The sequence below is a fragment of the Panthera pardus genome, unplaced genomic scaffold, assembly GCF_024362965.1.
Source record: "Panthera pardus isolate Hobbes unplaced genomic scaffold, ASM2436296v1 HiC_scaffold_1, whole genome shotgun sequence".
In the NCBI taxonomy this organism is placed as follows: Eukaryota; Metazoa; Chordata; class Mammalia; order Carnivora; family Felidae; genus Panthera; species Panthera pardus.
In genome coordinates, this window is record NW_026526654.1 from 89,420,196 (window position 1) to 89,442,502 (window position 22,307).

The 22,307-nt window shown below is 38.9% G+C and overlaps 1 protein-coding gene and 1 pseudogene across 9 annotated transcripts in view; one reads left to right on the plus strand and one right to left on the minus strand.

Moving 5' to 3' along the window:
* IFT88 (intraflagellar transport 88) overlaps positions 1 to 22,307 on the minus strand; it is a 130,511-nt gene that overhangs the window by 69,586 nt on the left and 38,618 nt on the right. For all 9 annotated transcript variants that reach the window (XR_008421612.1, XM_019448021.2, XM_019448018.2 and 6 more), the window contains one exon: positions 13,886 to 13,972. Coding sequence is in view for 8 of the 9 variants with exons in the window: in XM_019448021.2 (XP_019303566.1) it covers positions 13,886 to 13,972 (87 nt within the window). In the remaining variant the exon portion in view is untranslated. The remainder of the gene's footprint in view (positions 1 to 13,885; positions 13,973 to 22,307) is intronic.
* LOC128776519 (thymosin beta-4-like) lies at positions 9,851 to 10,102 on the plus strand (annotated as a pseudogene).

A 22,307-nucleotide genomic window follows, 5' to 3' on the forward strand; every position in this document is an offset into this window, starting at 1 on the left:
GCAATGAAAATGAACAAACCAGAGCTACATGCAACAACATTGCCAACTGCTATAGAGTAAAACACACCAGACACAAAACAACAGGCATGGTACGAGTCCACCTATATAATGTTTAAAAGAATGCAAAACTAAATTATAGTGTTTAGGAATGCCTGGTTGTGTGGTTAAAGTATGTAGAAACGCTAGGAAGTGATTTACCATTTCTCTGGAGACACCTGTCACCCTTCAACGTGGGAGGGGCAGGGTCTGGGATAGGCTCAGCAGAGCTTCTAAGGTGCTATGTTCTCTTCTTTAAATTTTTTTTTTAACTTTTTTTTTATTATTTATTTTTGAGACAGAGAGAGACAGAGCATGAACGGGGGAGGGGCAGAGAGAGAGGGAGACACAGAATCGGAAGCAGGCTCCAGGCTCTGAGCCGTCAGCCCAGAGCCCGACGCGGGGCTCGAACTCACGGACCGCGAGATCGTGACCTGAGCTGAAGTCGGCCGCTTAACCGACTGAGCCACCCAGGCGCCCCTGGGTGTTCTCTTCTTTAAATGTTATTTATCTAAGCTATGTAATGACATAGGTGTTTGCTGTGTGATAAATCACTGAGCTGATGTTATTATTTTGTACAATTTTTATGTGCTTTACATTACACCACAAGGTTAAAAATAATTTTAACCCTATATTAAATGAATTAACAAAATATAGTAAGAATGACAGAATGATATATAATTGAAAAATCCAAATAATGTCAAGACTGAATTTTCCTTTTTCTTTTTTTATTTAAATTTTTAAAAATTAAAAAAAATTATATATATATAGATTCCTCAAGTGGGAGAGGGACAGAGGGAGAAAGAATTTTTAAAATTTTATTTAAATCCAAGTTAGTTAACATATAGTGTAATAATGGTTTCAGGAGTAGAATTTAGTGATTCATCACTTACATATAACACCCACTGCTCACCACAAGTGCCCTTCTTAGTGCCCATCACTCATTTAGCCCATCTGCCCACCAAACACCCCTCCAGCAACCCTCAGTTTGTTCTCTGAACTTATTTTTTCCTTCCCTACCCCTATGTTCATCTGTTTTGTTTCTTAAATTCCACATGAGTGAAATCATATATTATCTTTCTCTAACTTATTCAACTTAGCATAATACACTCTATTTCCAACCATGTTGTTGCAAATAATAAGATTTCATTCTTTTTGATTGCTGAGTAATATTCCATTGCGGGGGTGGGGGTGGTGTGTGTGTGTGTGTGTGTGTGTGTGTGTGTGTATCACTTCTGTATCCATTCATCAGTCGATGGACATTTGGGCTCTCCACAGGTTGGCTATTATTGATAGTACTGCCATAAACATTGGGGTCCATATGCCCCTTCCAATCAGCATTTTTGTATCCTTTAGATAAACACTACAATGTGCAATTGCTGGGTCATAAGCTAGCTCTATTTTTAACTGTTTTGAGGAACCTTCATATTGTTTTCCAGAATGGCTGCACCAGTTTGCATTCCCACCAGCTGTGCAAAAGTGTTCCCCTTTCTCCGCATCCTCGCTAACATCTGTTGTTTCCCGAGTTGTTAATTTTAGCCATTGTGACAGGTGTGAGGTGGTATCTCATTGCAGTTTTTTTTTTTAATTTGTATTTACCTGATGATGAATGATGTTGAGCATCTTTTCATGTACCTGTTAGCCATCTGGATGTGTTCTTTGGAAAAGTGTTCATTCATGTCTTTGGTCCATTTTTCACTGGATTATTTGTTTTTTGGGTTTTGAGTTTGATAAATTCTTTATAGATTTTGGATACTAACCCTTTATCTGATACATCATTTGCAAATATCTTCTCCCATTCCATTGGTTGCCTTTTAGTTTTGTTGATGGTTTCCTTCACCATGCAGAAGCTTTTTATCTTGATGGGGTCCCAGTAGTTCATTTTTGTTTTTGTTTCCCTTGACTTCAGAGATATGTCTAATTAGAAATTGCTGCAGCCAAGGTCAAAGAGGTTGTTGCCTGTTTTCTCCTGTAGGATGATGGTTTCCTGTCTCACATTTGTCTTTTATCGATTTTGAGTTTATTTTTGTGTATGGTGTAAGAAAGTGGTCCAGATTCATTCTTCTGCAGGTCTCTGTCCAGTTTTCCCAACACCATTTGCTGAAGAGACTGTTTCTTCCATTGGATAGTCTTCCCTGCTTGTCAAAGATTAGTTGGCTATAGATGTGTGGGTCCATTTCTGGGTTCTCTATTCTGTTCCATTGATCTCTGCATCTGTTTTTGTGCCAGTACCACACTTTTTTGATGATTATAGGTTTGTAACACAACTTGAAGTCCAAAATTGTGATGCCTCCAGCTTTGGTTTTCTTTTTCATCATTACTTTGGCTATTCAGGGTCTTTTCTGGTTCCATACAAATTTTATGATGGTTTGTTCTAGCTCTTGAGGAATGCTGGTATTATTTTGATAGGGATTGCATTGAATATGTAGATTGCTTTGGGTAGCATCAACATTTTAACAGTATTTGTTCTAATCCATGAGCATGGAATGCCTTTCCATTTCTTTATGTCTTCTTTAATTTCTTATATAAGCTTTCTATAGTTTTCAGCATACAGATCTTTTACCTCTTTGGTTATGCTTATTCCTAGGTATTTTATGGGTTTTGGTACAATTGTAAATGAGATCGATTCCTTGATTTCTCTTTCTGCTGCTTCATTACTGGTGTATAGAAATGCAACTGATATCTGTACATAGATTTTATATCCTGCGACTTTGCTGGATTCATGTATCAGTTCTAGAAGTTTTTAGGTGGAGTCTTTTGGGTTTTCCAAAAGGAAAACAGGGTTTTCACTCTGTGAAGAGTGAAAGTTTGACTTTTTCCTTGCTAATCTGTATGCTTTTTCTTTCTTTTTATCTGATTGCTGAGGCTAGGACTGCCAACACTGTGTTGAACAGTGGTGAGAGTGGACATCCCTGTTGTGTTCCTGATGTTAGGGGGAAAGCTCTCAGTTTTCCCCTTGAGGATGATATTAGCTGTTGGTCTTTTGTACACGGCCTTTAGGATGTTGAGGTATGTTCTTTCTATGCCTACTTTCTTGAGGGTTTCTATCAAGAAAAGATGCTGTATTTTGTTAAATGCTTTTTCTGCATCTATCAAGAGGATCATATGATTCTTACCCTTTCTTTTATTAATGTGATATATCACATTGATTTGTGGATATTGAACAAGCCCTGCAGCCCAGGAATAAATCCCACTTGATCATGATGAATAATTCTTTAAATGTATTGTTGGATTTGGTTTGCTAGTATCTTGTTGAGAATTTTTGCATCCATGTTCATCACGGAGATTGGTCTGTGGTTTTCCTCTTTAGTGGGGACTTTGGTTTTGGAATCAAGGTAATGCTGGCCTTGAATGAGTTTGGATGTTTTCCTTCCATTTCTATTTTTTGGAACAGCTTCAAAAGAATAGGTGTTAAGTCTTCTTTAAATGTTTGGTAGAATTCCCTGGAAAGCCATCTGGCCCTGGACTCTTGTTTGTTAGGAGATTTTTTATTACTAATTCAATTTCTTCACTGGTTATAGCTCTGTTCAAATTTTCTATTTCTTCCTGATTCAGTTTTGGTAGTTTATATTTCTAGGAATTTTTCCATTTCTTCCAGATTGCTCAATTTGTTGGTATATAATTGTTCATAATATTCTCTTATTATTGTTTGTATTTCTACAGTGTTGGTTGTGATGTCTCTGCTTTCATTCATGATTTTATTTATTTTGGTCCTTTCCTTTTTCTTTTTAATAAATCTGGCTAGGGGTTTATCAATTTTGTTAATTCTTTCAAAGATCCAGATCCTGTTTTCGTTGATCTGTTCTGCTGTTTTGTTTTGTTTTTTTAATATCATTGGTTTCTGCTCTAATCTTTATTATTTCCCTTCTACTGCTGTTTTGGGGCTTTATTTGCTGTTATTTTTCCATTTTCCAGCTCCTTTGGGTGTTAAGATTAGGTTGTGTATTTGAGACATTTCTTCCTTCTTTAGGAAGGCCTGGATTGCTATATACTTCCCTCTTATGACTGCCTTTGCTACATCCCAGAGGTTTTGGGCTGTCATGTTTTCATTTTCACTGGCTTCCATGTACTTTTTCATTTCCTCTTTAATTTCTTGGTTAACCCATTCTTTCTTTAGTAAAATGTTCTTTAATCTCAAAGTATTCGTGGTCTTTCCAATTTTTTTCTTGTGATTGATATCTATAGAAGTTTCATAGTGTTATAGTCTGAAAATATGCAAGGGATGATCTCAATCTTTTTGTACTTGCTGAGGGCTGATTTGTGCCACAGCATGTGATCTATTCTGGAGAATGTTCCATGTACACTTGAAAAGAATGTGTATTCTGATGCTTTGGGATGAAATATTCTGAATGTAAACTGTTAAGTCCATCTGGTCCAGTGTGCCATTCAAAGCCAGTGTTTCCTTGTTGGTTTTCTGCTTAGGTGATCTGTCCATTGCTATAAGTGGAGTGTTAAAGTCCCCTACTATTATGGTATTATTATCAATGAGTTTATGTTTGTGATTAATGGACTTATATGTTTGGGTGTTCCTTTGTTGGGGGCATAAATATTTACAACTGTTAGATCTTACTGGTGGATAGACCCCTTAGTTATATGATATAATGCCCTTCTTCACTTCTTGTTACAGTCTTTGTTTTAAAATCCAGTTTGTCTGGGGGCGCTGAGGTGGCTCGGTTATTTGAGCATCCAACTTCGGCTCAGGTCATGATCTCAGTTTCTGAGTTCGAGCCCTGCATCGGGCTCGCTGCTGTCAGTGCAGAGCCCACTTTGGATCCTCTGTCCCCCCCTCTCTCTGACCTTCCCCACTTGCTCTCTGTCTCTCTCGTAAATAAATAAACATTAAAATCTAGTTTGTCTGATAGAAGTATGGCTACTCCAACTTTCTTTTGATGTCCATTAACATGATAAATGGTTCTCCATCCCCTTACTTTCAATCTTCCAGGTGTCTAAAATGAGTCTCTTGTAGGCAGCATATAGATGGCCCTTTTTTTTTTTTTTAATCCATTCTGATACCCTATGTCTTTTGATTGCAGCATTTAGTCCATTTACATTTAGGGTGATTACTGAAAAATATGAATTTAGTGCCATAGTGTTGCCTATAGAGTTGGAGTTTCTGGTGATGTTCTCCGATCCTTTCTAGTCTTTGTTGCTTTTGTCCTTTTTTGTTTCATTTTGTTTTTTCTCCACTCAAATAGTCCCCCTTAAAATTTCTTGAAGGGCTGGTTTAGTGATCACACACTCCTTTCATTTTTGTTTGTCTGGGAATCTCTTCATCGAGAGAGAGAGTCCTAAGCAGATTCCATGCTCAGTTTGGAGACTGACACGGGGCTCAATCCCACAACCGTGGGATAGTGACCTGAGCTGAAATCATGAGTCAGACGCTCAACCGAAAGAGCCACTCAGGTGCCTTTTTTTTAAATAGCCACATTAATATCATTTTAAAAAGTCTTTAATGTAAATCAGCCTCAAAAAGCTAGGTCTGAATGAATAGAAAAATAATAGTCTTTAAATTTCAAAACTGGTTCCCTTTTACTGAATGATTTAACATAAAATACAAGGAACTGGTCTAACGGCTCCAGGTCTAAGGTGAAACAGAAGACTCTATACTGAGTTCTGTCTTGATGATATAATATAAATATTATTCAAATGGAACAGAAATCCGATAGCTTAGTTTAAATGTTTCTTTATGTTAATTTCAAGTCCTAAAAATTATCCAGACATTGAGCAGATGTTATTTATATCTTAAAAAGCCTCTTCTTTAGTTTTTTACAAAGAACAAGACATTTGAGGAAAGCAGACACGGAGGAAGTATGACACCCACAAAGAACCATTATGGAATGTTTTCCTACATATGAAACATCTCGCAACCCCAGGCAAAGGCTCTGATGTTGACTGTAAACAGCACAGCCCTGCATTTAAAAATATAGACAGATAAGCAGATAGGTGGAGAGACAGATATGCACATGGGTTCCGTATGTGTATAGCCACATAAAATGTACACTATATGCACCCATGTCCACATACACATATAGAGTAAAGTTTCTGAAAAATATGATGTAAGCTTTACATCTTTCTTCAAAGTTACTAGAAACATGGGCTTTCATGTAACCTGAGCTTTGGTAAATTTTTTTTTTTCAACTGCCAAGTTCCATGTAGGGAAATGAACGCCTACCTAGTTAACACATAAAGAAATAGGACTTAATACATTTTAGGTTATAAACGGAGTCTTTAAAATACCCATGTGTTATAACAAGTGTATTATGAACACTATGTTTGTTGGCAAAAACTAACACTTCTATTAGTTTTCTACTGGAGGATCAATGTCAGCAAAATGGTGGTACAGGAATTTCTAGTGCCTGTATCCTCCCAGAAATATCAATTTTAAGATCTATCCATGCATGAAAATACTTCCACAAGAGCTAAGGATTCTACATGAGGGATTACACCACCTGGGTGGAGGTGAGCTATATGAAAAGATAGGATAGATAGAATCACACACCCTCTTTGCCTCTCCTTTGAGCCCAGACAGCTCAGCATGGAGAAAGGGGCCTTTCTGTGAGAGAAGTTGAGTAAAGTAAGTGTCTGACTTCACCACAGCCTCCAGTCCAGCCTGCCCCAGCACCAGAGTGACTCTCATTGCCCTTAATGGCTCTGGCAGTCTCCTGTGAATCCAGGCCGCTGCCCACCCTGGTGCCTGTGGGATTCTACATCGTTAGGTGGCTCCTTGGTAGTGCCTGTGAAACCAGGTGGCCCGCTTGCCCCAGTGCCTATCGGCTCTAGTGGCTACAAGTGGCTCCTGCAAACCTAAGTCCCTGGCCCAATGGGCACCAGTAGGCCCCGGTGGTTCCAGGCAACCTCCACGGCCCCAGGTTCCCAGCCAGCTCCCCAGCCAGCTCCCACGAACCCAGGCTCCTGGCACATCCCAGCATCCGCCAGCTCCCAGGCAGCAACTTTGGCCCAATGCTTCCAATCAGCACCTGTAAACCCGGAGATAGTACGACTAGGCCTAGACACAGGATGACTACTGTGTCCTCAAGCTTTCAAGCCACCTCAGCACCAGGCTAGCTACTAGCCTCAAGCCTCCAGACCATCCCAGCACCAGGTCAACCCTCAACTGGCAGCACCATTTCCCTCCACCGGCCCAACATAAACGCACGTCCACCCACGGGACTTGCTCACACCGCTGCCTCTATCCCTGCACGTTGTGCTTCTGCCAGTGTACCCCTTTCGACAGCCCGCCTTAGTCTGGATGCTGCGGGGCCCCTCCCCCAGATGACCCACGGCACCCAAAGCCTGCCCGCATGCCAGCCCCTCTGCCCTCCACTGTGCTTCAGCAGATCTGCCCTCTCCAGTACACTCTTGGCCAGAGCCCATACAGGATGGTGCCGCAGGCCTGGTAGTGTGCAAGCAGCCCCTACAGCGGCCAGCACCACTCCAAGGTGACTTCTGCCCCGGAGACTGGGAAAAATAACCACACACACACACCAGTCAGATGGAGGCCCCAGCCGTGGGCTGGCGGCAGACAACTGGTCCAACTGCAGGCCCTGCGAACCAGTGAAAGCTTCTCAGGGGACAATACAGGAAAGCGTCCTGCAGTTTGGTGCTACTGCATCTCTGGCAAATGCTTGTTCTGCCTCGACTGGAGCCCAAGGCCTCTCCAGACTGGCCCACCACACCACAAAGGCAAAGGGAGCCACTGCAGATGACTGGACCGAAGGAGAAAGTGGCTCAGCCACACAGCAGGGCACACGCATCACACACAGGAGACATTCTCTGAAGCACCAGGGTGTCGTAAACAGGGAACACTGCACGGCACGGCTTACGAGACCACTTCTTTATGAGACCAGTACTCTAGGGGTGCCTGGGTGGCTCAATAGGTTCAGTATCTGACTCTTGATTCTGGCTTAGGTCATGATCTCACAGTTTGTGAGACTGATCCCTGCATCAGGCTCTGTGCCGACAGCGCGGAGCCTGCTTGAGATTCTCTCTTTCCCTCGCTCTCTCTTCCTCTCCCCTGCTCTCTCTCTTTCTCTCAAAATAAATAAATAAACATAAAAAAAATAAGGCCAATGCTCTAAAGAACAGGGGACAGCCTGACTTTTGTCACACACTGAAACAGACACAGAGAGACAAACTGAGGAGACAGAGGAGTATGTCCCAAACAAAAGAACAGGAGAATATCACAGCAAGAGACCTAAGTGAAACAGAGGTAAATAATATGCCTGATAGAGAATTTAAAGTAATGATCATAAAGATACTCACTGGACTTGACAGAAGTGGAGGACATAAGTGAGACCCCTAATGATGAGATATAAAAGAATCAATCAGAAATGAAGAATACAATAAATGAAATTAAAAATACATTAGATAGTATAAATAGTAGGCTAGACGAGGCAGAAGAACCAATCACTGACCCTACAGGATGGAGTAAGTGAAAGTAATCAAGCTGAGCAGATGAGGAAAAAAATTTTTGCAAAAGAAGAACAGACTTAGGCAATTCAGTGATACCATCAAATGTAATAACATGACATGACAGGGATCCCAGAAAGACAAGAGAAAGCAAAGGGGACAGAAAATGTATTTGAAGAAATAGTTGAAAACTTCCAGAATCTGGAGAAGGAAACAGAAATCCAGATCCCCCAACAAAATGTAACCAAAGAAGTTCCACGCCAAGACACATAGTAATTAAAATGGCAAAAAGTAGTGAGTAAGGAAAAAATTTAAAAGCAGCAAGAGAAAAGAAGTCAGTCACCTACAAGGGAAAGCCCATAAGGCTGTCAGCAGATTTTTCAACAGAAACTTAGCAGGCCAGAAGGGAGTAGCATGATATATCCAAAGTGCTCAAAGGAAAAAATGTGCAGACAAGAACACTAGACCTAGCAAGGCTATCATTCAGAATAGAAGGAGAGATAAAGAGTTTCCCAGAAATGTTAAAGGGGACTCTTTGAGTGAAAAGACCATAAGCAAGAATAAGAAAAGTAGGAATCAAAAAAGCAATAAAAACAAGTTCTCTGTAAATATCACTCAAGGGATTCACAAAATAAAGGGACATAAAGTATGCCACCATATACCTAAAATGTAGAGAGGAGAAGAGTAAAGAATGGGTTCTGAGCCTGGATGGCTCAGTCGGTTAAGCATCCAACTCTTGATCTTAGCTTAGGTCATGATCTCATAATTCATGAGATTAAGCCCCACATCAGACTCTGCACTGACAGCATGGAGCCTGCTTGGGATCTCTCTCTCTCCCTCGTTCTCTGCCCCTCCTTGGCTTGCACTCTCTTTCTCTCTCCCCTTCTCAAAATAAATAAATAAACTTAAAAAAAAAAAAGAATGGGCTCAAATTTAAGTGACCATCAACTTAATACAGACTGCCATATGAACAAGAAGTTATATACATACCTAATGGTAACCACAAGTCAAAACTACTAACAGATATACAGAAAATAAAGAGAAGTCCAAGTATATGACTAAAGAAAGCCAAGTAATCATGAAAGAAGAGAGCAAGAGAAGAAAGGAATGGAGAAAAACTGTAAAAACAACCATAAAACATGTAACAAAATGGCAATAAATACATATGTATCAATAATGACTTTGAATGTAAACAGGCTAAACACTCCAATCAAAAGACAAAGTGTGATGGAGTGAATGAGAAAACAAGACCTACCTGGACATTACACGGATCCCAGACCTACACTGCCTAGAAAGAGCCTCATTTCAGACCTAAAGACACATGTGGATTGAAAGTGAAGGGACGCACACTCAGTGGCAGCCACTGTGGAGACTGGACTTTGCTCGTTCGTGCACCTTGCTCAGCCTCTCTGCAACCATGTCTGACAAACCCAGTATGACTGAGATTGAGAAATTCAATAAGTCAAAATTGAAGAAGATAAATGCAAGAGAAAACTCCACAGCCTTCAAAAGAAACAGCTAAACAGGAGACGCTAGCAGGTGAATCATGAGGCATGCACCACCAGTATGCACTGTGCATTCCACAAGCACTGCCTTCTTATTTTACTTCTTTTAGCTGTTTAACTTTGTAAAATACAAAGAGATCGGATCAAGTTTAAATGACTGTGTTGCCCTTTCCACATCAAAGAAGAGAACTACCGACAATGAAGGCCATGCCTGCCTCTCCCATCTATCTGGCTAGCAGGGAAGGAAAAGAGTTTGCATTCTGGTAAGGAAGAAGCTGTGTAAAACAACAGTGAAATCTAGGGCATAAATCAAGCTGGTCCAAGGAATCCTGCAGGCTGTAAAATGTAGTTTAATCAGAGTGCCATTTTTTTTGCTCAAATGATTTTAATTACTGGAATGCACAATTTTTAAAATATGCAAATAAAAAGTTTCAAAACCTGAAAAGAAAAAAAAAAAAGAAAGTGAAGAGATAGAGAAGAAGCATTTATCACTCAAATAGATGTGAAAAGAAAGCCGGGATAGCAATACTATTTATATCGGACAAAACAGATTTTAAAACAAAAATTGTAACAAAACACAAACAAGTACACTAAATAATCAATAAGGGGACAATCCAATAAGAAGATATAACAATTGTAGGGGCTCCTGGGTGGCTCAGTCGGTTAAGCGACTGACTTCGGCTCAGGTCATGATCTCATGGTCCGTGAGTTCGAGCCCTGTGTCAGGCTCTGTGCTGACAGATCAGAGCCTGGGGCCTGCTTCAGATTCTGTGTCTCCCTCTCTCTCTGACCCTCCTTCGTTCATGTTCTGTCTCTCTCTGTCTCAAAAATAAATAAACATTAAAACAAAAATTAAAAAAAAAAAGAAGATATAACAATTGTAAATATTTAGGCACCCAATGTAGAAGTACCCAAATACATAAAACAGTTAATAACAAACATAAAAAAGAAATAATTGATAGTAATTACATCAACAGACAGATCATCTAAACAGAAAATCAACAAGGAAACAATGGCTTTGAATGACACACTGGACCAGATGGACTTAACAGACATATTCATCCTAAAACAGCAGAACACACATTCTTTTCCAGTGACCTGGAACATATTCCGCAACAGATCACATATTACGCCATAAAACAGGTCTCCACAAGTGCAAAAAGATCAAAGTCATTCCATGCATCTTTTCTGACCACAGTGCTATGAAATTAGAAATCAACCACAAGAAAAAAAATCTGGAAAGAACACAAATACATGCAGGTTAAATAACATGCTACTAAACAGTGAATAGGTCAAACAAGAAATCAAAGAGGAAATCAAAAACTACAGGGAGATAAATAAAAATGAAAACAAAATGATCCAAAATTTTTGGGATGAAGCAACAGAAGTTTATAAAGGGAAGTTTATAGGAATACAGACCTACCTGAAGAAAAATCTCAAATAAGCAACCTAACCTTACACTTAAAGGAGCCAAAAAAATAACAACAAACAACACCCAAAACCAGAAGAAGAAAGGAAATAATAAAGGTTAGAGCAGAAATAAATGAAATAGAAACTAAAAAAAACAAAACAAAAAAATGCACATACACACACACAAACAATAGAACAGTTCAATGAAACTAGGAGCTAGTTCTTTGAAAAGATCAATAAAACTGATAAACCTTTAGCCAGACGCCTAAGGAAAAAAAAAAAAAAAGAGTACTCAAACAAATTCAGAAATGAAAAAGGAGAAATAACAACCCAATACCATAGAACTACAAAGGATTAAGAGAATATTATGAAAAATCATATGCCAACAAGTTGGACAACCTAAAAGAAATGGATAAATTCATAGAAACCTGCACCTCCCAAAACCGAATCAGGAAGAAACAAAATTTGAACAGCCCAATTACCAGCAAACAAAATTGAATCAGTAATCAAAAAACTCCCAACAAACAAAGGTTCTGGACCAGATGGCTTCACGGGTGAATTCTACCAAACATTTAAAGAAGAGTTAATATCTATCCTTATCACCAACATCTATTCCAAAAAATAGAAGATGAAGGAAAATTTCCAAATTTGTTCTATGAGGTCTGCATTACCCTGATATCAAAACCAGATACAGACATCACAAAAAAAGAGAAGTACAGGCTGATACCTCTGATGAATATAGATGCAAAAATCTTCAGCAAGATATTAGCAAACCCAATCCAACAACACAGTAAAAAATCATTTAGGATGCCTGGGTGGCTCAGTTAAGCGTCTGACTTCAGGTCATGATCTTGAAGTTCGTGGGTTCAAGACCCACAATGGGCTCTGTGCCCACAGCTCGGAGCCTGGAGCCTGCTTCAGATTCTGTGCCTCCCTTTCTCTCTGTCCCTCCCCTGCTCGCACTCTGTCTCTCTCTCTCTCAAAAATAAATAAACATTAAAAAAAAAAATCATTCATCATGTTCAAGTGGAATGTATTCCTGGGTTGCAAGGATGGTTCAATATTCGCAAATCAATCAACATGATACATCACATCAAAAAGAGAAAGGATAAAAACCATGCAATCATTTCAACAGATGCAGAAAAAGCAGAGAGAAATGACCGTAATCCCCAAGATGACATTTAACACCAGGCCAGGACAGTAACCATCATACAGAAAATGGAGCAGAGAGAGAGAGATTCTGTAAGGGAGAACTCCCAAGAAAAACCTGAGTCCTCAACAGAAACAAACAATGCAAAAAAAGAGAGCCAGGCAACTGGAAACACCAATAAAAACAAAACATCATGGATCACCTGTGAAGCCTCCAGTACAAATTAAACCAGGAAGACAATGTATTCCGAGGAATCAAATGGACTCCAAGTAAGAAACAGAATGGGTAAACATCTAAGAGACGATAAAAATATGCAGAAAGCATAAGTTACATCTAGGAAGGAAAAACATGAAAAGTAATTAGAAAACTAAAAAACAAAACCCAAGCTCACAGATACAGAGAACAGTCTGGTGGTTGCCAGGGTGGAAGTAGGAAGAGGGTGAAATGGATGAAGGGGCTCAACAGGTACAAATCTCTAGTTTATAAGATAAAGTAAGACATGGGATATAACACATAGCATAGTGATCATGGTTAATAATACAGTACTGCATGTTCGAAAGTTACTAAGATAGATCTCAAAAGTTCTCATCGTAAGAAAAAAAATCGTAACTATGTACAGTGACAAATGTTAACCAGACTTATTGTGATCATTTTGCAATACACACAAATTTCAAATCATTATGTTATATACCTGAAACTGATGTAATGTTACATGTAAATTATATCACAATTAAAATAAAACAAAAACAGAAAGCAAGCAAGCTAAGACAGTAATACTTCTGTACTTGACTCTGTAACTAGGTACATGTATCTTGAATTTTTAAAATTCTCTAAGACACAATATAGAAGAGGTCACAGACTGAGTCCATGATTGCTTGAAAGAACACAGAAAAAAGTTCCATGAGGGGTAACTTTGGGTTCAAAAGAAAGATGTTCTACCCCTTAAAGATGTTCAGAAATGAAACAAATGAGTTGAATACCAGAAGACTCCAAGCAGAGATTAAATGGCTACCTATATGGGATGCTACAAAGGGATTCTTGTACTGGGTGGAAGATTCACTACTCATTCAGCAAATGATCTAAGACTTTTCCAACTCTTCACTTCTATTTACAAAACAGGTTACACCAGGAGACAACAGCCCCTTTACATGTGAGAGCTATTCCTCAGGATAGAAAGTTTTACTTAAGAAATGACATGCGCAATAAGGAAAACTTTTGCTTTTAGAATGCCCTATATAGATTTTGTCATATAGTATTATTTGCCTGATAAGTAGAAATAAACATTCATAATTACCCTTCTAATAAAATTTTAAAATCAATAAAAGTATGTATTATAAAAACATAGCATCCAGTTATACTGAATTTCTTCTCTTACCAATCATAACCTACAGCAAAAGATGTTTCAATTACAGGAGCAATGAGTTTTGCAGCTGTCATGATGTATTTTTCTGCCATAGCTTTCCTGTATCAAAGAAACAAAAAAGTATTATTTAGAAACATGGTATAGAGAGCTTGGATTTTTTTAAGTATAAACATTGTCTGTCACAGCTAACATACCATCAAAGTCTACTAGATGGTGGACAGCTATACTAGAAATCTGTCCATAAGTCAGGTTGACAACCATGGCTAGGAAATGGGACTAGCAAGGCATGACTGCCTTCTGGACCAAATTTAACTTTTTTTTTAATTAAAAAAGTTTTTTTTGAATGTTTATTTATTTTTGAGAGAAAGAGAGACAGAGCATGAGCGGGGGAGGGGCAGAGAGGGGGACACAGAATCCGAAGCAGGCTCCAGGCTCTGAGCTGTCAGCACAGAGCCCGACGCAGGGCTCGAACTCACGAGCCGTGAGATCATGACCTGAGCCGAAGTCGGATGCTCAACCGACTGAGCCACCCAGGCGCCCCAACTCTTTCTTTTTTTTCCAATGCATGCCGACAAATCAAAAAGAAACACTGGAGAAACACAAAGCTCTGCAGCTGAAGCTATATAACTGCACTGTCCATGGACATGAAAGGAGAGGGTAAAAATGACCACTGAAGAACAGTGTGTACGGTAAATGGTAAAACTGAATTACTACATGTCTCCGTAGATTTGTCTAATCTGTACCTTTCATATAAATGGAATCATAGATACACAGTCTTTTGTGACTGCCTCCTTTATTTATCATGTTTTCAGGGTTCGTGTTTATTGTAGCACGTATTGGTCCTTCATTTCTTTTTGTGGCCAAATAATATTCCAATATATGGATAGACTATATATTCTTTATCCATTTAACAGTTGTGGACATTGGGTTGTTTCTACTTTTTGGATATTATAAATGCTGCTTCTATGAACATTTGTGTGAAGTTACTGTGTGAATGTATGCTCTAATCACCTAAGAAGAGAAACTGCTGGGTTAAGTATGAGGAACTTTTGCTGAAGAACCTTTGCAGGAACTTCCAAACTGTTTTCCAAAGCGGCTGTAGCATTTTACATTCCTGCCACCAGCATGCAAGATTTCCATTTCTCCACATCCTCACCAACATGTGCTATTATCTGTCTTTTGATTACAGTCCTACAAGTGGGTATGAATTGGTACCTGGTTGAGGTTTTGAATTGCTTTTTCCTAAGTATAGAAGTTAACACATCTTTTCAAGTGCTTACTGGGCATTTGCATACCTAGTTTGAAGAAATGTCTACTCAGATCCTTTGTATGTTTTTAATTGGGTTATTGGCCTTTTTATTATTGAGTTAGAAGAGTTCTTTTTATATTGGAGAAATAAGTCCCTTCTTGGATACATGGTTTGCAAAAATTTTCTCCCATTCAGTGGGCTTTCACTTCCTTGATGGTGTCCATTGAAGAACAAAAGTTTTAATTGTGATGAAGTCCAATTTACCTATTTTTTTTTCCTTTTGGTGTGCTTTTGGTGTCGTATCTAAGAAGTCACTGCCTAACACAAGATCAGTAATAATTACTTGTCTTTTCCTAACAGTTCTAGCTCTTATAGTTAGGTCTATGATCTATTTTAAAGTAATTTTTGTGTATGGTGTGAGAGAGGCACAACTTCATTCTCTCCCATGAGGATATTCAATTGTCCCAGCACCATTCGTTGAAAAGACTATCTTTTCCCCCATCGAATTGTCCTGGCACTTTTGTTAATTATAAATACAAGAGCTTATTTCTGGACTCTCAATTCTATCCTGATTTCTATGTCTATCTTTATGCTAACTAGCATAAAGTACTACCACGCTTGATTGGGGTAGCTTTGTAGTATAAGCCCTCCAACTTGGCTCTTCATTTTTCAACCTGTTTTAGCTAGTTTGGATCCGTTATATTTCCATATGAGTTTTAGGATCAACTTGTCACTTTCTAAAAACCAATGCTCGGATTTTGATATGGATTACACTGCATATATAAAATAATTTGGGGAGGACTGCCATCATAACATTAAGTGCCTACCCACAAAAATGGGAGGTCTTCCCATTGACCTAGCATATCCTTCAACAAAGTCTTATAGTTTTCAGAGTATAAATTTTACATTTCATTTGTTAATATTATTCCTAATTATTTTTTATGCTACTGTAAATGCAATGACGAGTTTAATTTTGGATACTTCACTGGTAGTATACAGTATTGATGCTTATATTTTGATCTCTTACTCTGCAAGCTTGCTGAACCTACTAGTTGTAATTGTTTTTTAGTGGATTCTAAAATTTTATGTAGGATATTCCATGTATAAGATCATGTGGTCTCTAAACAGACATAGTTTTACTCTTCTTTCCAATCTGGATGTCTCTTACTTCATTTTCTTGCCTAATTTCCATAGTTAGAACCCCTAGTGCAATGTTGAATAGAATTGGTAAGAGTGAATAATATCTTGTTTCTGTTTCCTTATCTTGTTTCTGATCTAACGGGGAAAGCATTTAGCCTTTCACCATTAAATATTATGTCAAACTGTGGGTTCTTCATAAATGTCCTTTATCAGATTGAGGAACTTCCTTTCTACTTCTAGCCTCTTGAGGTTTGTTTTGTTTGTTTAGCATCAAAGCACACTAGATTTTATCAAAAGCATTTTTAAAATTTATTTAAATTCAAGTTGTTAACATACCATGTAGTATTGGTTTCAGGAGTAGAATTTAGTGATTCATCACTTACATACGACACCCAGTGCTCATCCAAACAAGTGTCCTCCTTAATGCCCATCACCCATTTAGCCCAGCCCCCCCCCCCCACCCTCTAGCAACCCTCAGTTTGTTTTTAAGAGTCTCTAAAGGTTTGCCTCCTTTTGTTTTTTTTTTTAAGTTTATTTCTTTTGAGAGAGCGAGGGAGTGAGAGCGCATGCACAAGCAGGGGACGGGCAGCAAGAGGGAGAAGGAGAGAATCCCAAGCAGGGATTCCCAATGAAGGGCTTGAACTCACAAGCCATGAGATCATAACCCGAGTGGAAATCAAGAGTCGGATGCTCAACCGACTGAGCCACCCAGGTGCTCCTGTTTTTATTTTTCCTTCCCTTCACTTCTGTTTACCTGTTTTATTTCCTAAATTCCACACAAATGAAACCATATTTGTCTTTCTCTGACTTATTTTGCTTGGCATAATACACTCTAGTTCCATCCACATTGCTGCAAATGGCAAGATTTCATTCTTTATCTTCTTTATCCGTTCTTCAGTCGATAAACATTGGGTTCTTTCCATAATTTGGCTAATTGTTGATAGCACTGCTATAAACACTGGGGTGCAGGTGCCCCTTCAAATCAGCATTTCTGTATCCTTTAGATAAATGCCTAGTAGTGCAATTGCTACCCTAAGGGGCAGTTCTACTTCACATTTTTTGAGGAACCTCCATACTGTTTTCCAGAGTGGCTGCACCAATTTGCATTCCCACCAACAGCACAAAAGTGTTCCCCTTTCTCTGCATCCTCACCAACATCTGTTATTTCCTGAGTTAATTTTAGCCATTCTCACAGGTGTGAGGTGGCATCTCATTGGGGTTTTGATTTGTTTCCCTGATGATGAGAGATCTTGAGCATCTTTTCATGTGTTTGTTAGCCATCTGGACGTCTTCTTTGGAAAAGTGTTCATTCGTGTCTTTGGTTTATTTCTTGACGGGATTATTTGTTTTTTGGGTGTTGAGTTTGGTATGTTCTTTATAGATTTTTGATACTAACCCTGTATCTGGTGTGTCTAATATCTTCTCCCATATTCTTGCTAATATCTTCTCCCATTCCATCAGTTGCCTTTTAGTTTTGTTGGTTTCCTTCACTGTGCAGAAGCTTTTTAAACTTTTTAAAAATTTATTTGAAGAGAGAGAGAGAGTTTGTACACATGTGGAGGAGAGGCAGAGAGAAAGACAGAGAGAGAATCCCAAGCAGGCTCAGTGTTGTCAGCACAGCATCCCATGTAAGGCTTGATCTCACAACTGTGAGATCATGACCTGAGCAGAAACCAAGAGTCAGATGTTTAACTGAATGAGCCACCCAGGTGCCTCCAGAAGCTTTTTATCTTGATGAGGTCCCAGTAGTTCATTTTCCCTTGCCTCCAGAGACAGGTCTAGTAGAAGTTGCTGCAGCCAAAGTCAAAGAGGTTATTGCCTTGTTTTCTCCTTTAGGATTTTGATGGTTTCCTGTCTCACATTTAGGTCTTTCATCCATTTTAAATTTATTTTTGTCTATGGTGTAAGAAAGTGGTCCAGATTCATTCTTCTGCAGGTCGCTGTCCAGTTTTCCCAACATCATTTGCTGAAGATACTCCACTGGATATTCTTTCCTGCTTTGTCAAAGATTAATTGGCCATACATTGTAGTCCATTTCTGGGTTCTCTATTCTGTTCCACTGACCTATATGCATCTGTTTTTGTGCCAGTACCATACTGTCTTGATGATTACAGGTTTGTAATGCAATTTGAAGTCCAGAATTGTGATGCCTCCAGTTTACGTTTTCTTTTTCAACATAACTTTGGCTATTTGGTGTCTTTTTTGGTTCCATACAAATTTTAGGTTTGTTCTAGCTACGTGAAGAATGCTGGTGTTTCTGTGACAGGGATTGCATTGAATGTGTAGATTGCATTTGGTAGTATAGACAATTTAACAATATTTGTTCTTCCGATCCATGAGCATGGGATGTCTCCCCATTTCTTTGTGTCTTCTTTAATTTCTTATACAAGCTTTCTATAGTTTTTAGTGTGCAGATCTTTTACCTCTTTGGTTAGGTTTATTCCTAGGTATTCTATGGCTTTTGGTGCAATTGTAAATGGGATCGATTCCTTGGTTTCTCTTTCTGCTGCTTCATTATTGGTGTACAGAAGTGCAACTGATTTTCGTACGTTGATTTTATATTCTGCAATTTTGCTGAATTCATGTCTCAATTCTAGGAGTCTTTTGGGTTTTCCACATAGAGTATCATGTCATCTGTCAAGAGTGAAAGTTTGACTTCTTTCTTGCCGATTTGTATGCCTTTTCTTTTTGTTGTCGGATTGCAGAGGCTAGGACTTCCAGGACTATGTTAAACAACAGTGGTGACAGCAGACATCCTTGTTGTGTTCCTGACCTGAGGGGGGAAGCTATCAGTTCTTCCCTACTGAGGATATTATCTGAGGGTCTTTCATATATAGGCGTTAGAATGTTGAGATATATTCCTTCTATCCCTACCTTCTTGAGGGTTTTTATCCAGAATGGATGCTGTATTTTGTCAAATGCTTTTTCTGCATCTACTGAGAGGATCATATGGTTCTTATCCTTTCTTTTATTAATGTGGTATATATCACATTGATTGATTTGCAAAATTGAACCAGCCCTGTAGCCCAGGAATAAATCCCACATGATCTTTTTCTTTGGTTTAAACTGAGATGATGTGGTTTTGTCCTCTATTGACATCCTTTATTATACTCATTGTTTTTTAGATCTGTTGTTTCTTTTTTTTTTTTTTTTTTTTTTTTGTCTTATTTTGGTATCAGGGGAATACTAGCCCCATAAAATGAACTATCTTCTGGAAGAAACTGTATAGAACTGATGTTAATTCCTAGAACTCCCTAGTAAAACCATATGGGCCTGGAGATCTCTTTTTGGGGTGTTTCAAAATTACAAATTAAATCACATTAGGTGAGTTGTGGTCATTTGTGTTTTTCCAGAGAGTGGTCCCATTCTGTCCAAGCTGTCAACTTTATGGGTACAGGGTTGCTTGTAGTATTCCCTTATTATCTTTTTTGGTGTCTGCTAAGTCTGTAGAGATAGCTCCTGTTTTGTTCCTGATACTGGTAATTTGTGTCTTCTCTATTTTTTGTCAGTTTTGCTGTAAGTTTCTCAATTTTATTGATCTATTCAAAGAATCAGCTCTGTGTTTCATTGATATTTCTTTTTTTCAATGTTAATGATTTCTGTTATTATTTCTTCCTTTGGCTGATTTTGCTTTTCTTTTTCTAGTTTATTAATCTGACAGCTTAGAGTATTAATTTAAGGCTTTTCCACTATCATTCTAATTGCTTTCCCTTAGGTGTTGTTTTTCTTTGTCTTCTTTCAAGCCTTTTTATCTTTAATTTTCAGAAGTTTAATCATAATGTATCTTCACATGGATTTCCTTGGGTTTACTCTTTTTGGTATTAATCATTTTTTTGTATTGTATATTTATTCTCTCGTCAAATTTGGGGAATTTTATCAGCCACTATTTCTTTAGCCCAATCTCTTTCTCCTCTCCATCCAAGACACAGATACTGCGAATGGCAGGTCTTTTGTTATAGTCCCAGATATCACTTAGGCTCTCTTCATTTCTGGTTTTTAGTCTATTTTCTCTCTGTTGTTCAGACTGGGCAATTTCCATTTTTCATCTTCCAGTTCACTGAATCTTTCCATTTCCCCTTTATTTTCCTGTGGAGCCCATCCACTAGGCTTTTTATTTGAATTATTGTATTTTTCAAAAAAATTAAAATTTTCCATTTGGTGCTTCTTTATATTTGCAGAGACTTCTTTTCTGAGGGTTTTTACTTTTAAATTTGCTTTAAGCATGCTCATAGTTGCTTGCTGAAGCATTTGCATCACGTTTGCTTTGCCAGATAATTCTAACATCTTTGTCCTAATAATATTGGCATCTATTGATTAGATTTTTCATTCATTTGGTTTGAAATCATCCTACTTCCTTATGATGAGTGATTCTTGATCAAAACTTGGACATTACATGGAGCGCATGGGTGGCTCAGTCAGGTAAGTGTCCAACTTTGGCTCAAGTTACGATCTTGTGCTTTGTGAATTCGAGCCCCACATCAGGCTCTCTGCTGTCAGTGCGAAGCCCGCTTCAGATCCTCTGTCTCTCTCTGCCTCTCCCCTACTCACACTCTCGGTCTCTCTCAAAAATTAAAACGTTAAAAAAAAGCTTGGATATTTCTACAGTATAATACTCTGAATTTTTATTTAAGTCTGTTTTAGCTGTTTTCTTGACACTGCTCTAGCAGGGGGAGAAGAGACACCACCTTATGAGTGCCAGATAATAGATGGCCAGGTTTCCCCACACGGCCTTTTTTGATACTCGAGGCAGGAAGAAGTCTTTGTTTCTGTTGGATGGGGTAGGAGTTCCTGTTTCTACCACGGTCCCTATTGACACCATAGTGGGGTGGCCTTGTTACCGCTGAGTGATGATGAAAGTTTTGATTCTCCACCATTTTCTCCGATACCAGAGAGAGGGGAAGGAGTGCTTCATTACTCTGATGGAGTAGAATTCCAGGCTCCCCATGTGCTATCTGCTGAAACCAAAGACTGCTGGGACTCATTAAGGGTCTGTGGAGATTAAAGTCCTGGCTCCCTACCTGGTCTTTTGGCATATGGAGTGTCTCCTTACAGCCTTTTCAGAGTGGGAAGCCAGGCTCCCACTTGACTTTTGTTGGCAGGCACAGGAGTGGGGCCGTAGTTTGTGTGTGCAGTATTTGTCTAAAAGTTTTCAGTCTTGATAGACTATTCCTTTCCTTGTCCTCTGGCTAGAATATTGGGCTTTTCTTGGGGCTTTTTGTTTGTTTTTAAAAATATACCCACTGATGTTTTCTAACTGGCAATTTCTTCACATACAAGTCTGGGAAAGATGAGGGGACTCACTGCCATTGTTCCTCAGGTCCTGAGGTCCTTTGCTGATCTGCCCTCTTCTCTCCACCTTTCTTCTTGTATTTGTTTTATACATAATTTCCAAGGTTTTCATTTGTATTTAGTGGGAATAACAGGGAAAACTATGTCTACTCATCTTCCCAGAAGAAGTCAGTTATTTTTAATGCTAAACTAATTTTTTAAGTTCGAGAGTGAGAGAGAGAGAGAGGGAGAGAGAGAGAGAATACATGTGTTGAGAGGGGGAGGTGCAGAGAGAGGGAGAAAAAGACTTCCCTGCAGCTGTACGGTCAGTGCAGAGCCTGATATGGAGCTCAATCTCAACAAACTGTGAGATCGTGACCTGAGCTGAAATCAGGAGTCAGACAGACGCTTAACCAACTGAGCCACCCAGGCACCCCTAAACTAATTTTTAAAGTTAAACTAATTTCTGGGGTGCCTGGGTGGCTCAGTCGGTTGAGTGTCCGACTTTGGCTCAGGTCATGATCTCACAGTTTGTGAGTTTGAGCCCCGCGTCGGACTCTGTGCTGACAGCTCAGAGCCTGGAGCCTGCTTCAGATTCTGTGTCTCCCTTTCTCTCTGCCCCTTAGCCTCCTCATGTTCTGTCTCTCTCTCTTAAAAATAAAATAAATAAAAACATAAAAAATTTTTTTTTAATTAAACTAATTTCTAAAAATTAAGGGCCTTCCACGCATATGATGAAATCTTATTCAGCCTTATAAAAGAAGGAAATCCTATCAC